The sequence below is a fragment of the Serinus canaria genome, chromosome 13 (genome assembly GCF_022539315.1).
Source record: "Serinus canaria isolate serCan28SL12 chromosome 13, serCan2020, whole genome shotgun sequence".
Taxonomy (NCBI): Eukaryota; Metazoa; Chordata; class Aves; order Passeriformes; family Fringillidae; genus Serinus; species Serinus canaria.
The window spans coordinates 1,498,780-1,514,606 of record NC_066327.1 but is presented as its reverse complement, the minus strand read 5'-3'; the positions used below and the strand labels follow the sequence as shown (position 1 = coordinate 1,514,606).

General features: G+C 56.2%; 1 protein-coding gene across 1 annotated transcript; it reads right to left on the bottom strand.

Annotated features, from left to right (window-relative positions):
* Positions 1-406: 406 nt before the first annotated feature.
* PCDH12 (protocadherin 12) lies at positions 407-12,725 on the bottom strand. Its single transcript, XM_030229359.2, has 4 exons — positions 9,666-12,725; positions 9,150-9,244; positions 7,855-8,030; positions 407-3,144 (listed from the first exon to the last, which is right to left on the bottom strand). Exons 1-4 carry the CDS (start codon positions 12,567-12,569, stop codon positions 2,780-2,782), a joined length of 3,540 nt encoding a protein of 1,179 aa, XP_030085219.2. The 5' UTR covers positions 12,570-12,725; the 3' UTR covers positions 407-2,779.
* Between the last annotated feature and the right edge of the window lie 3,102 nt (positions 12,726-15,827).

Below are 15,827 nucleotides of genomic sequence, written 5' to 3'. Positions count from 1 at the left end.
TCTGGGATAGTGGAAGATGTCCCTGCCATGGCAGGGGGTGGAACAAGATGAGCTTTAAGGTCCTTCCAGCCCAAACCATTCTGTGGTTCTGCACCACAGTGGTGTGATCTGGGGTTCTAATTCCAGTAGCCCTGCATGTCTTGCTCATGGTCCCCCAGGGAGGTTTACAAGCCACCATATGGGAATGGTGACAACTAACCCTGGGATTGTCCTGGCCCACACCCTGTGAGGCAATTTTCTCTCCAAGGCAAGTGCCCACAGTACTCCTGCTACCAGCACAGTGTAGGCTGGCTCTGTGTTGCCATTATGGCAGTTTAATCTGCTTTCAGACCTGAGCAAGCAAGAGAGTGAATTCTCATCATTGGGCAGAGTTTTATATGGGATGTGACAGATCCACCTGTAGCAGTGAGGTGACAGCTGTCCCCGGCCATCCTGCACCACATCAGTGTCCTTCTGTCCCCACTCTTTCTCCTGCAGCCCTGGCAGGGAGCTGCTCCCACGAGCACACCTCTCTGAGACACAATGAGCAAGGTTTGCTTCAAAATCCATCGTGTCCCTGTTTGCTGAGCACGCCAGCTCATTTTCAGCAGAGTGGATAAGGGATGCTCCCAGCGGGAAGGCACCACTGGCAGGCAGCAGCAGCAGGCAGCTGGTGTGATAATTTCCTCCACTGGGGCAGCTGAATCCAGAAAAAGGCATTTGTTCACACCAGTTTAAACTGGTTCAAGGGCATCTGTGCAAGCTGCCCGACTTCCTGTGGCCCTGGTGCTCTGTGTAATCAGGCTCTGCAAAACAAAGGCAATGGCCCCATCCTGAACTTCTCCATGCAGCAAGGGAGGGGCACAGCCAGCCCTCAACACATCTGATTGTTCTTCTGGTCTGCTCTCTCCTTCTGCTCTGACCAAACTTTCTTAGACCATTTCCTTTATCAAGCAGGATACAAGGAGCAGGAAATTCCTGGGGTGGATTTCCTATGCTGTGATAATCCAGAGCGCTCCTACGCATCGGTCAGGATGGGAGAGGGGCTGGGGGCCTAAAAGCAGTTTGTAGAATCAGGAAATTGAAGCAAGAGGGAGGAATTTGTCTCCTTTTAAACCTGCTTGTTATAAGGTATTTTTGTGTAAGGACTTTCCTCTGACAGGGACATCAAAGCAACTTTGCAGAGGGAGATGTGAGGTTGTGCTGGCTGTTTTTCCCTCTGCCTGTGCTCCCAAGGTGCAGAGGAATCCCACAGGGCTCAGTCACAAATGCCTCCCTCATGGTTTGCACAGCTGCATCTCAGAATCTGGCTCTCTGACATTGTTTTGGTGCAAGAACCTGTTTTGTTTGTAAAACAAACCAGCGAGAGATTTGTGTTAGCAGAGCAGCAGCACGAGCTGGCCAGGCCAAACCTATCCATGGATGGATGCCAGACATAGGCTCATCTGTACAAGCATTTTGGAGACTCGAAATAAAACAACATTTTGGATATTAAAAAGTCCACCTGGGGAAATCACACTCTATTGTTCTTGTCATTTAGCCCCAAGAGCAGCAGAAAGGAGTAACTTTCTGATTTACTCTGCTTTAAATGGTCTGTGTGATTGTCTGGTGCTGTGGCTGGGGTGTGTACACACCTAAAGCTGGGAACTGTCACCTCCAGGTACATGGAAAAGATCAGGGGTAGGGCATCTGAGATGGTCCAGGAGAGCCCAGAAGCCCTTATCTGCTATCCCCACACTGCTGCATGAGCCCATGGGTCAGCATCACCCTTCCCTTCTCCAGGAGTGCAGACACACAAACACCTGTGTGTTCCTTCCTTTGTCACCAATACCTTGGTTTCCCCACCCATGCTATTATCCCAAAACTGTCTTACAGCTCCCAGACAGACAGATCAAAGTGAAATCCCATAAAAAGGGTAAAGCTTGTGACTGAATATTTCAAAACAGTGTTTTCACACTTCCTTTTTCCCAGGTTACCTTTGGCAGACTCCAGCCATCTGGTGTCTGCTTTTGGATAAGGACTGTGCTCCAAAATCCAATGGCCTCAAGGGAGAGAACAGAATAGAATGGAATCATTAAGGCTGGAAAAGACCTCTGAGAACATCAAGTCCAACCTGTGATTGATCCTCACCTTGTCACCCAGCCCAGAGCACTGAGTGCCACATCCAGTCCTTATGGAGAAGGAAGTGGTGGGTACTTGGAGCAGCCATAGAAGAGATGCCAGTGCTGATTCTGGGGGCTTTTACAAAATGCCAACTTCCCAGTGGCAGAACCACAGAAGCTGGAAGGACCCATGGGAGACAACAGGCTCATCTCCCCTTCCCCAGCTGCCACTTCAGGCTTTCTGCACATATATTATGTCAGCTTCACTGCTGACAGAGAGGGTAGTGTTAGAAAAAAACAGTTTTATTTAAATAACTGAAACCCTGGGGCCCAGCTGCAGCAGTGTCCGTGACAGGTATTTTTACAGTCTGTGATCACATGGATGTATCTCACTGTGCTGCTGTTGTTCTCCCCCCTTGCCTGGGCCTGTCCTGGGAGGAAAGGGCCCTCCTGCTGCTGGGTGGGATGGGAGGCTGACAGAGCACTGGGAGAGCAGGGTGGGAGAGGAGGAAGGCAAGGACAGGCAGGTGGAGGGGAACTAAAGGTGAAATCAGTTGTGGAGAAATTCGATGGGGCAAGGCAAAGGAAGAAATACACCTGTCTAGGCATGGGTCACACAGTGATCCTGCTGGGGCTGGGGATAGGGCTGGACACCCCAAATCTCTGACTGTCCTCTCCCTGCCACAGCCACTGAGCTGCTACAGCCCTGGAGCAGCGTCCTCCAGGCCGAGGCTGTGCCCGTGGGCCGACAGCTGCCGCAGCAGCCCCACGCCCGTCTCGCTGTGCACCTGCACCTTCTGGGACAGGATCATCTCAAACAGGGTGCTCATCTCTGACAGAAAGGTGCTGGCCAGCCTCGTCCCACTGCCACCAGGGTCAGCCCCAGCACCTTTGCCAAAGGTCTCAAAGGTCCTCGGTTTCTCCTGCCTTGAAGCTTCCTCATCTTCGGGGGAGTGCAGCGAGTCAGGGCAGAAGACGTTGTCCTTGTAGCTGCTGGTGAGGGGCAGGGACAGCCGGGCCACCCACGCTGGGTCTGCAGCTGTCAGCCTCTTGAGGGCCAGCTCTGGGGAGGGACAGCACAGCAGAGAAAAGGGGGAGAATAAATTAATAAAAATATTGATAAATGAAAATCTCTAAAATCAGCTGAGAGACATGATTGAAAACAGATCACCGGTGACACCATGCAAACCAGCAGCTTAAAAAAGCCAAACAAAATAGAACTGGTTTGAAACTATTGGGGGTTTTGTTTTGTTTTGTTTTTAATATAATAGCCATTAGAATCACTGTGCATTCTCATTTGTTGCAGTCTCAATTGGCACTTCACTAAATTGTTAGCAAAGCCTGAGAGATTGAGGGTTTAGGACTGGCTGAAGGGGAGCAGACAATGAAAAGCTTTCCAGGGGGAAGTGTTGGACACAAAGATAGTGGACTTCCCTTCAGGGTCACTCCAGGGTGGGAATTTACTGCTAAGGAGGCAGATTGAGACCGAAAAGAAATGGGTTACTGTGAAAACAATAACACAGAATGAAATTCTGGATTATAAAATGCACAGCTGGATGGTTGGAGACTGGGACCGAACAATTGAGCTCTAAAGTAGTTGTTCCTCAACTGGAAACAGCTGAGGAGCAGGGGGAGCCTGGGCTGGGGGCTGGGGCAGGCTTGTTAGTGCAGCAGTAATTTGATTGTGGCCCACAATGGGCAACTGGAATCACACAGAGGACTCAGGGTATTCCCTGCTGGCAGGGAGGCACAGCCAGGGTGGATTGTTACTGGGTCTGATTAAGGGAATTACACACAAATCTGATTATCCATCTGTGGGAGAGGGAGCTGAAATGACACCAGCAGGGAAAACTCTGGAGATGAAACCAGGAGTGATCCAGACTGACACAATGGAGACCCCAAGAGTTGGGGGTTGCTGCTTCTAAGGAAGTAAGTGCTCTCCAGGGATCTGACTATAACCTGTCATTATTTTGAGGACATACGTGTCAGCAGAGGAAATCTTTATGCTTAAAATAGTATTGGCAAGAGAAGAAGTGATTATAGATGTCCATGAATAAACATCTCCTGGAAAATAAAGGAAGGACCCCATAGCAGGGAGAGCCTGGAATAGCTTCCTCGTCAGACAGCAGGAAGGGGAACAGGGATTCTTGTTTTTTGAGGTAGCTGGTAAACAAGAGTCCGTGCTGTGGTGCACAGAGGCTGCATTCCATTCCAGCGCTTCATTGTTCCTTCCCAAAGCACATCCCAGAACCTCAGGGGAATTCAGAGCAACCAGCCAGTTTAGGAAAGGTGTTGGGAGCAGCAAAACCTCACTGGTAACAAAACCCAGCAGTCCCAGAGTGGCAAGGGCTGGTGTCACTGTAGTAATAACTGTGTGGCTCTGACTAAAAGGTGGCATCTTAAAGGAGGGTCCCCATTCCAATGCTCTTATCCTGCTAATTCCAGAGGGTGGTCAATACCCTGCCACAGCTGGGACCTGAGATCTGCAGTCAGTGACTGAGTCAAGGCTCCTTCCTCAGCCAGCCAAGTAATTGCTTCTTTTTCTCCAGAAAACAACTGCCCTGGCATGGCCTGGGGGAGAGAGCTGGGACTCCAGCCTAGTAAGAAGAGAAGGGCAGGTACATCCCTTAGATTTTTGTTTCAGCTGGAGCCCCAAAATTCTTTTGTGTTGCTTCACATCCAAGGTTTCTTTTTGCAATCTCAGTATTTGAGCTGCAGTGACTGTTCCTTGAGACATCACCCAAGTGTGCTGCAGGTTTTGCTGTAAAATATGCAGTTTTCTCTTCCCAGTCTGCAAGAAGCCACCTCATTCCCTTAATATTTGGCTGCCTCAGCTCTGGAGCAGGGCACAACTGGTCTTCTCTCTCAGGGAGAGCTGGGCTGACGGTCCCATGGCCATGAAAACCTCATAATTAGGTATGTTTAATTTGACCAATAACTTTTTACTGCCTTGTTTTAATGGTGTTTGGGGAGCAGGGGTTGTTTTTATCATCCATAAAGTTCTATCTCTCATCTGCTGCTGGGAGTGCTGTGCTGGGCTGCTGGGGGATCAGAGCTACAGACGGTGCTGCGAGTTCATCCCACAACATCAACAATCTCAGAGCTGCCTGGGATTGCAGTCCCCCCACTGGGAACAGCACAAAGGCCCAGCCAGCCTCAGCCAGCTGTTAGGATGCTCCTGAGCACCAGCAGTGTTTCCTTCCTCCCTCTCAGGATGCAAGTCCACGGCTCTGTTTGTGTCTGGGAGAGGAGGAAGGAGCCCGGCAGCTCTGGTGGCTGCACTTAGCCGCCTGTGCGGGCAGCTCTGGGCTCCTGGGGAAGGTTTGGCAGCTCTGGGGTCCCGAGGAAGGTTTGCAGGTCTGGAATAGATCAGCCTCTGGGCATGGCCAGCAGGAATCCACACAGCCTCAGCATTCCCTGCTGGCATGGAGCACACTGCCCAGGGAAGTGGTGGAATCATCATCCACTGGGGATGACACTGGGGACACAGGTCACTGGTGGACATGGCAGTGCTGGGGAACAATGGTCTGGGAGGGCTTTTCCAGCCCTAATGATCCTATGGAATTCCAGGACTTTGGGCAAAAGGATTTTTTTCCTGTCAGATCCAAGGATCATGGGAGATGATGCCTCATGGATCAGCCTCACCATAGCTCTGCTTTTCTATACATGGGTGGGCAGGACTGGATCCAGAGCTGCTGGGCAGCTCCCCCAGTTTCTTTTCTGGGATCAGGGCATGTCAGTGCACCTGGGATGGAGCTGGGCTCCTCTTTGCTCCCTGCTCTTGGCTGCAGGACTCAGAATCCAAGGAAACTTTTAGGTCGCAGCCTTTGTTTGTTCCTTACTGGAATAAAAGAGCAGGAAGGCAAAGGGGGAGAAGCAGCAGGTTCTGTCCCAAAGGAAGAGCACCAAAAATGCCCAGCTCTGGAATTCAAACCACCCCAGCAGCAAAGCTCAATGAGTTTCTCTTCTGTGGAGGAGCACAGAGGCTCCACAATGAAATTTCTGCTACAGGACATGAGTCAGCCCAACTCTTTCAAATTGAAATGCCAAGAGAGGAGATTTTTAGAACAAATCAATAAAAGGAACATGTAGAAAATGTCAGGCCCAGATGGTATTCACCCCGGAGTGCCAGAGGAACTCAGTTATGAAATTGCCTGGTTTATTAGCTGCTGTTCATTAACTACTGCTTCAAATGAATGTGGGATCAGAGGGAGGGGAGGTGGAAATGGTGACAGAGGGTTTTAAGCATGTGAAGGTGAACCCAGCCCAGGCAGATTCAGAGAAATCCTTCTGTGCAAGGCTCAGCAGAGAGAGCCATGGAGCTGCTGCTCCCAGAGGAACCACCTGACATTGTCACATGGGGAATTATGTTCTGGAAATTTGAAAGGGCTGCATGGAGAGTCCTGGATGACTTTGGACAAGGGTCTGGAGCACCAGGACAAAGGAATGGCTTCCCACAGCCAGAGGGCAGGGATGGATGGGATTTTGGGAAGGAATTGTTCCCTGTGAAGGTGGGCAGGCCCTGGCACAGGGTGACCAGAGCAGCTGGGGCTGCCCCTGGATCCCTGGCAGTGCCCAAGGCCTGACTGGACATTGGGGCTGGGACCACCTGCGACAGTGGAAGGTGTCCTCGCCGTGGCAGGGGTGGAATGGGATGGCTTTAGGGTCCCTTTCAACCCAAACCATTCCAGAATTCAATTCTGTGAAGGCAGAGGTCACCTGAGCTGATGGAACAGCACCAGCCAGGCTTGCAGGGGACCTGAGCTGTGCCTGAATTTACAGCCAGGCTCTGTAGGGACTAATATGTGTTAAAAGCTGGGAAGTGAGGGCAGGAATAATTAATCTTCCTCACCAAGGGAGGTCATTAGCAGAGTCCCAGAGTATCTGCTCAACACAGTGATAAATGATATGGCAAGGGGACAATGTTGGTGTTGACTCCACTAAAACACCCAAAAGCTGGGGGCTGCTGAAGGACCCGATAATGCTGACTGCCATGAGCAAAATGTGGCTGGTGAATTTTTGTGTCACCAACTGTCAGATAATTGTCACAAGGGAACAGCAACCTGTCATGTGTTGATGGCTCTCCCTCCACGCAGAGGAGGGATTTGGGAGCCACAACAAACAGGGCTCAGCGTGGAGCTTGGGCAGGACAGGAATAAGGAACACACCAGAAAACCTTCTTGTACCCCCAGTGAATCCTAAACACTGTGCACAATTCTGGTCACACTTCTCAAAAAAGATAAAATTAGCAGCAAGTTGGTCACAGGAGATGAAGAGGAAGGAGGACCCAGTGGGGCTCTGAGGGTAGATAACATCTTGAGGGGTTTAACAAGGACACATGTCCACCTTTCTCACTCCGCACAGACCAGGAGACCAGGAAGGGAGGGCTCAGGCCAGCGTGGGAAGCAGTTCACCAGCTGCAATGTGAAACTGGCCCTCACCCCTCAGCAATGACAGAGGCCAAGCTCACACATCACTAAACCCTAAACCTCAGCAGACACGTTCATGGGAGGGAAGAGCAGCCATAAACACATGGAAAGATCCAATGTGAAGCTCAGCAAGTCCCTTGGCCTGCTACCAAAAGCCTCGGATAGTCCAGTCGTGCTGCCCTAAGCACTGCCCCTGCCAGAGCCACTCTGGGAGATGCGATGTGCCCTGGCTGCTGCAAGCCAGCAGGACCTCCTGGATGGGGTTAGTGTGGGTTACCTGAGGAGATCCCACTGCTGTAGCCCCTCCCCAGCCCCAGTCTGTCCCAGCAGCGAGGTCACCTCACCGGCCTGTGGCTCCAGGAGGGTCTCCAGCTCCTCTCCCACGAGCTGCTGCACGGAGAGCTCGAAGGCGCTGTCGCAGTCGCGGTCCCCGGCCTCACTCTCGCCATGCCCGCTGTCCTTGGTGCTCAGGCAGTCCGTGTCCAGCCCCGTGTCCAGCCCTGTGTCCAGCCCTGCAGCCCTGCCAGGGGTCACAACACCCAGGTCACTTCAGCACCAATGAGCCCTTGGAAGGGTCTCTATCTCCCAAAAAAAATGTCCTAGAGAGGGGCTCTGGGCACCCTCCCCGTGCATCACTCACAGAACCAAAGGCATTTTGAGTGCCCATCAATTAATGAGGTTTGGGGAGTTGCTCCACATTTCTTGCCAGAAAGGGTTTTTATCTTTCTGCAGCAAGATCAGAGAACCACAGAAGGGTTGGAAGAGACCTTAAAGCCATTCTCATTCCACCCCCTGCCATGGGCAGGGACACCCTCCATAATCTCAGGTTGCTGCAAGCCCCACCCAACATGGTCTGGAACATTTTCAGGCATGTAGGGGCATATGCTGAGCAAACAGGGACCTGCTGGCTCCTCTCCATTAATTCAGAGGAGCCTTCCCCTGCAGAACCAGTTGAGGAGCACCCCAGATACCCTGGAACTGCCCTCCCTTCCTCTCCATCCTCTGCAGCTGCAGGTGAGAAAGGTGGAAAAGCTGTGTCTGCCCATGGCCTGGCCAGGTGGGGACAGGGGGATGTGGCAAGGCAGTGATGAAAAGTCAGCATCCTCAGGAGTGTGCACCCAGAGCACACAGCATAATTTAATGGGAACACCATGAAGTTTGGGGATATCTTTGGCACACAGCTGGGATATCTCAGTGCCTCCAGCCCTGCTGCAGTTCCTCACTCATCTGCCCCCTAGCACAAGGTCAGATGTCCCAAACTCATGTTGACAGGCACTAAGAAAGTGTCCAGAGGCATGAGAACACTCATCCCTGTGCTGCTGCCTCCAGAGCTGGGCCCCTCTGTGCGCCTGAGCACAGAGGACCATTGGAGTTCTTGGCAAGGGATGGTTCATGGCCATGGAAGAGCTCAGGTGAGTATGGAGGGACCTGCCAAAGGTACCCCAGGAAGGAGGCAAAGAGCAGCTGGATACCGCTGGGAACCAGGACCAGAGGAGCACAACTTTCCCCTGAAGGGAGAACCTCCAAACTCAGGAGATGAGGCTTTTCCTTGTGTGTCTCTGCCCGGACATTTTGGTCTGGCGGGGCTGAGGCAGGGGAAGGGGGCGTGGGGAAGGGAAGTGCTGGGAGCCAGCCTTACCTGCTGCCGTTCTTGGCCGTGTACTTGTTTCCCCTGTAGTTTGTTTTGGGCTGGAACTGGCCCTGGTGCAGCAGGGAGAGCAGCTGGGAGATTTGCTGCAAGGCAGGAAAAGCCTGTTGAGCCCCGGGCTGGCCACTCAAGCTGCTTCCTGCCAGGACGTCCCCCCGAGCCCCTCGGCCTTTTTATAGCGTTTCCTCCTCCCGCAGATGGCTCAGCATCCCCACACCGGGGGAAAAACAAGCGCTGGGCAGCCCACCTGGGCCCAAGCTTCCCCTGCAGTCCTCCTGCTGCTCCCTGTCCCTGGGATTGTCCCCTTCCCCCTGTGACAAACCCGCTCCCGCCTGTCCTGCCGGGTGACCCTGCTGGGTGGGGAGGTGTTCCTCCTGCGCAGGCCTGGGGAAGAGACCAAGCAAAGACCCTCAGCCTGCACATTCCCACCACGCCAGGGTGGGCACGGCCCAGGCAAGGAAGGGCTGGGGATGCCCTCACTGCGGGAACGCCCGGAGCAGCTCCTACCTGCACTGGGGGCGACTCCATGGCGAACTCCCCGGTCGGGCTCTGCTCCGCCAGGGCCACCAGCGACAGCCGGACCAGGCTCCTGAGGATCTGCTGGTGGGGCTGGGGCTGCCCGGGTGCCCCCGCACCCACGGGCTGCTCGGCTGGCACTCGGGGCTCTCCCATGGGTGGCTTCACCAAGCTCTTGCCGTGCAGCGGTGCCTCCGGGAGGCCCTCGGCCTCCCTCACGGCATGTTTGGCTCTGTGGGGCGGGCAGGGCCGGCGCTGCAGGACCGGAAGCTCCAAGGTGCCCTGCGGCCTCTCCGAGCCTTTTTGTGTCCTCTGATTCCTCAGGGTCCTGTAGAGAGTGGGGGTGAGGTGGAGGGGAGCCTGCGGGGACCCCCCGGCCGCAGGGGCGGCTGTGCCGGGCTGCTCCTCCTGGCAGGCCCGGGGGGGCTCGGGCTCCCGGGGGCGGCCCCGGAGCAGCGGCACCAGGTGGATGTCGGCCTTCTGGATCTGCCTGTGCGGCTTCTTGAGCTGCTGCTGCCTGCGGGCGTCCTCTGCCTCCCGGCAGTTGTAGGCCATGCCGTCCTTCTTGTCCTTCTTGCGCAGGGACAGGGTCAGCGCCAGCAGCAGCACGCAGCCGCCCAGGAGAGCGGCCAGGCAGATGAGCAGCAGCACGGAGAGACTGGGCCAGCCGGGATCCCGCGCTGACATCTTGGAGAAGGCTCCGTGCCGCCGGAACAGCAAGCGGAGCCGGGCCAGGGTGTGCAGGGGGGTGTCCCCCTGGTCACTCACCCGGACCAGCAGCTCCCGCTGGCTGCCGGCCAGGCTGCTGGCATTGCTGGCGTTGAGGGACACGTGCCCCAGGAGGGGGTCCAGGATGAAGAGCCCGGCATCATCCCCACCCGCCACATCATACCGAAGAGCCCCGTTGGTGCCAGTGTCCACATCCCTGGCCACGATGGTGAAGAGGAAGGGGTTGGCAGGGCATGACACGAGTGTGGAATTGGTCACTGCTGCAGCCCCCGGGGTGCTCCCATTCCCAGGGACCACCCAGCAGCACCCGGTGTCCACATTGACCAGGACAGAGAGCGTGGCCACCCCTCCCACCAGCACTGGTGTGGTGATGATGGGTGCGTTGTCATTCTGGTCGAGCACAGCCAGCCTGATGGAGATGCTGGATGCCAGCTTGGGATGCCCTCCATCCTCTGCTGTCACCAGGAACTCCAGGCTCCTCACCTGCTCATAATCAAAAGCCTGGAGGGCAAAAACATCTCCAGTGATGGGGTCGACTGAGACCAGCCCCAAAGCAGAGGGGTCCAGGATCCTGTAGGTGACTTTCCCATTGGAGCCCAGGTCGGGATCAGTGGCACGGACAGTGAGCAGGAAGGCAGGTGCTTCACCATTCTCGGCAACAGCAGCCTCGTAGGCAGCCTTCTCGAAGGCTGGGGCGTTGTCATTGACGTCGCTGATGCAGATGGTGAGGTGTTTCAGCACGGCCAGGGACAGGTCCCCCATGTCCCGCACCACCAGCGTCAGGTTGTACTCGGCACGCCGCTCGCGGTCCAGCGAGGCGTTGGTCAGCAGCGCGAAGCTGTGGCTGTTGGTCCTCTTCAGCCTGAAGTGCTCATAGCCCTGGCTGAGGGAGCAGAGCACTTGCCCATTGCTTCCAGAGTCGGGGTCGCTGGCTGTCACCAGGGCCACAAAGCTGTCCTTGGGGAGGGCCTCAGACAGCACGGGCTCCCGCGCAGCCCAGGTGACGTGGACGTTGGGAGCATTGTCATTGACATCCAGGACCTTGACCAGGACCTTGCAGTGCGCCGGGACGGGGTTGGCGCCCAGGTCCCGCGCCTGCACATCCAGCTCGTAGGCGTGGGTCTCCTCGTAGTCCAGAGGGAGCCTCAGGAGGATGCTGCCCGTGCGGGCGTCGATGCTGAAGGTGCTCAGCACCTCGGGGGGCGCGTGCCTGCTCAGGCTGTACTCGATCTCCCCGTTGGGACCCTGGTCAGGGTCAGTGGCCGTGACCGTCACGAGGAGGGTCCCGGGCTGGGTGTCCTCCCGAACCTCCACAGTCAGGGAGCTCTCTGCAAACACGGGGCTGTTGTCATTGGAGTCAAGGACAATGACTTTAATCAAAGCAGTACCTGATTTTGGTGGCTCCCCGTGATCAGTGGCTGTCAGCACAAGGTCAAAGGAGGAGTGCAGCTCCCGGTCCACCTCCTTAACCACGACGAGCTCCGCGTGCCTCGTCCCATCGGAGCCGGACACAACCTCCAGAGCAAAGTGCTCACTGGGGGAGAGGGCATAGGAGCAGCGGGCGTTGGGGCCAGCGTCAGCGTCCAGGGCTCGATCCAGCGGGATCCGCGTACGCAGGGATGCGCTCTCCGAGATCTCCAGCTCCAACTCGGCCGTGGGAAACCGCGGCGCATTGTCGTTGACATCCATCACCTGAACCTCCACGTGGATCAGGGCCGGGTTCTGGGCAGCCAGCACGTCAAAGGACACCCAGCAGGGATCACTGTGGCGGCACAGCTGCTCCCTGTCCACCCGCCCGGCCGTGCTGAGCACCCCATCCCCGCTGCCCACGTGCAGCGGGAACCTCCCGGGGGTCTCCATCAGCTGGAAGGTCTCGGCCGCCTCGCCGCTCTCGCCGCCCTCGAAGTGCTCAGCCAGGCTCCCTATGACAGTTCCCGGGGGCACCTCCTCCAGCACCCGGTACTGCACCGTGAACGTGGCCACCTCCTGGGCATCAGCGCTCAGGAACAGGTACCACCACCACAGCGCCGGCAGCCTCAGCGCCGAGCGGCTCAGCCCCAGCATGCTGCTGGCAGAGCCCCCGCGGCCCCGCCGCGCTGCCATGGGCTGTCCAGCCGGCCACCGCATCCCCGGAGAGTCTTCAGGGCCACCGCAGGGCCTCGGCATCCTCTCCCATCTCCGACGGCCTTGGGCTCCAGCCAGAGCTTGGAAAGGAGGGGAAACCACAAGCAGGGCTGGTGGCTGTTCCCCACGCTGCCATCACCGGGGCTCCCTGGGCCGGGACAGCCCGGAGCGGAGGGACCGTCCCCGGAGCAGCCACCGGCCGGCTGGCCGGGCTGGGGATGGAGCGGCAGACATCCTATGGAAACCCCACCTACAGGAAAAGGGAGGACCGGGCTGGTACAATGCTGGGGCGGGGTGGGGGCTCCTGGGGCAGCACGGGCCCGGCTGCGAGAGGGTGTGGAAGTGCCCTCCGATCCCTGGGGGGGATCCCTGGGAGCCCGGGGGGGACCGTCACCGCTGTCACCGCTGTCACCTGCAGAGCACACTGCCCAGAAGGTGGGATTCCTGCAGGCCCTGACCCACCACAAACCTCTCCTGCTTCAGGAAGAGGTGATGGACTCCTGCATTGGCCCAAAGCCTTGTTCTCCACACTTCTACGTCTCAGACTTTGACATATCCTCATTTTGCCTAAATTCAAGTGCAATCACTGCTCCTTGCTCTGCCTTTGGAGGGCGATGAGCCCAAGTCACCTTTCCCAGTACAAAGGTGATGATGTCACCAGTTCCAGCTGGACGCACCAAAATGAGCTGATGAATCAGCAGGAGTGTGGCCACACCAAACACAGCCAGGAGGGCACGAGGGAAGGAGGGAGGCGCTGGCAGACACAGCCCGTGTTCAGGCCTCTCCCCATCCCTGCATCCGGCTGTCCTGGCTGCTCCCTCTCTTGGCACATGCTCCATCCCAGCTTGGCTCAGCACTGATTTCCCTGGCGTCACTCCTGCACCATCAAATCCCTTCTTGGCCTTATCTTGGCCTCACCCCAAGCCCCCACCTTCAGGCTGCCCAGCTGTTGCACCAGTATCACCACAGCTGGCCAGCTGTGCACACACAGGTAGCACAGCCTGAAGGTGTTCCACGTATTCCTCCTGAGCCTGCAGAGCCCCCAGACCCCAAGCTGGGTTTGCTTTGGTCTCGAGGTGACAGAAGGCATTCAGGACAGGGAAGGTCATGTGTAACTTTCCTTGGCTGTTATGGAGCATCCTCAAGGTGTGGTTGGAGCCCCACCAACCATGTCATCTTTGTGTCTCCACACCTTCCAGGCAGCCTCAGCAGCCTTTGGTGTCCTGTGCCCATCTAGCCCTCTCCTCCTGCTTTTCTAGCCTTGATGGGCACCCCTGTCCCCCCAGCCTATTCCCATCCCTCCCAGCTCCCCTCACCACTCTGGATTTCCCAGGTGAGGCTCCACTGTCATCACTTTTCTTTGTCATGGTGAATTTTGATGCCCGAAAACCACCCCAGTGCCACGAGCTGTGCCCTCAGCACAGCGGGAGGAAGGGACGGTGCCGCGGGGGGTGGCCGGAGCCCGGTGCTATTCCTGGGCTCGGCCCCAGCTCCAGGTGACCTTTGCCAAGTCATTTCCCTGCTTTGTGCTCACGCTTCCTCCTGCGCAGCCCGGGGCTCTCCCGGAGGGATGATCCCGCTCGCTCCCGCCCACTCCCGCTGCCCGCGGAGCTCCGGCTGGAGAAGCGGATGTCTCACAGCCCGTGGCCGATTTTGGGAGGGGAGGTGGGAAGGCCACTTCCTTCTGCAGGGGCTGTTATCCCTCCACCTGGCCTTTTTTTAATGCTTTTCCTTTTCAGGGATGGAGCGGAACGGAATAACCATGCTGGAACATCGCAAGGGAAAGGAAATAAAAATGACACCCCAGGACTGTGAGAGTTCCCCGGGGAGCCCTGCCTGGGGTTTCCTTGCCCCATCACCTCCCAGTCCCACTGCAGAACAAGCCACTCTCCCCCAGTGCCCGTGTTTAACCCATCACTGAGACCACAGGAGGTGAATTCCCCCCGACTCCAGCACCCACCTGCCAGACCCCACTTGCTGCCATCCCCACCCCTCAGGTGGGAGGATTCCAAACCTCCAAACCACTCATTTTTCTCCCCAAAGACAGGGACCAGGTGGGATTTTGAATACTAGTTTGCTCAGGGAAAGGCTGGAAGGAGAAGTCACTGTCACCAGGCTGTGAGCCCCCTGAGCACTGTCCCCAGCCTGGCTGTACAGATCCCAGCACTGGTGACAGGTCTGGCCTGCCCAGGAAGAGCTGGAGGAGCTCCTGCATGAATTATTGATGATTCTTCAGGAATAAACCCCTACAGACCAGGCCTGTGACCCTCAGCCAGCAGAACATTCCCAGCTGGCAGGAGGATGCTGCAAAAGCATGGCTGAGCTGCAAATCAGTGCCGTAGAGGGAGATGGACAGAAAGCTGCAAGAAAATAGGAAAGAAAAACAGGGTCGAGCTGAGACTTGCCAGAAGCACAGGCAGGGAAATGAGATCTGGTGCTAAAAACAAAACGTGTCTCCTCCTGTTTCCTGTTCACACCCCAGCAGGCTCCCAACATGCTTCAGGACCTCCGTGGCCACTGTGGTGGCTACGAACACAAAAATCCTCCTCTAAGGTTTAGACTGCACCTGAACCCTTTCATTTAAAGCTCAGGAAGAGCCTCAGCTACATTGAATTCTTACAGCACTTCATGCATTCACTGTGTGCAATGCTTCCTTCAGCTCTTGCCCGATGCTGTCAGTGCCCAGAGCAGCTGGAAATGCCATTTTCGGGAGTGCCAACCTGGCTCTCTGCAGCTCAGCTGCTCTCCAGGCTCCTGAGCAGGGCACAGGCACCTCTGAGCTCCCAGGGGTGCAGAGCCGTGCTGGAGGCACCACTCTCCCTGTCCATCACCTGGCAGAGAGCAGCACCACCAGGTTATTTTGAGCTCCACTGCACAGCTGGAGATCTTCAAACTTTGTCATTTTGGGCTGACACAGTGCTAGCCTGGGACCAGGAGCTGTGCCATAACACAGCAGGGAGCAGAGGGTAGCTCAAAATGAGAGTGAAGAGGCTTTTTCACATCTAATAATTTTCTCTCATGAAGACAGGCTGAGAGCTGGGGATGTTCTCCTGGACAAGAGGAGGCTCCAGCAGACCTTGAAGCCCCTTCCAATGCCCAAGGCCTCCAGAGCTCCAGGAGGGTTTGGGCACCGCTCCCAGGGATGCCCAGGATGGGATTGTGGGGGTGTCTGTGCAGGACCAGGAGCTGGACAGGATGGTCCTTGTGGGCCCCTTCCAACTGTGGATATTCCGTGATTCCATGAATTTTCAGCCCTTCAAAGACAGTCTTTGCTCCTCTAGAAGTGTCACTCCCTTTTCA

Coding starts and splice junctions, on each gene's coding strand:
- PCDH12 (XM_030229359.2), bottom strand. CDS start 12,569: ATGCCGAGGCCCTGCGGTGGCCCTGAAGACTCTCCGGGGATGCGGTGG. Junction 9,245..9,665: donor TGGAGTCGCCCCCAGTGCAG/GTAGGAGCTGCT, acceptor CCTGCCTTGCAG/CAAATCTCCCAGCTGCTCTC. Junction 8,031..9,149: donor ACGGCCAAGAACGGCAGCAG/GTAAGGCTGGCT, acceptor GACCCCTGGCAG/GGCTGCAGGGCTGGACACAG.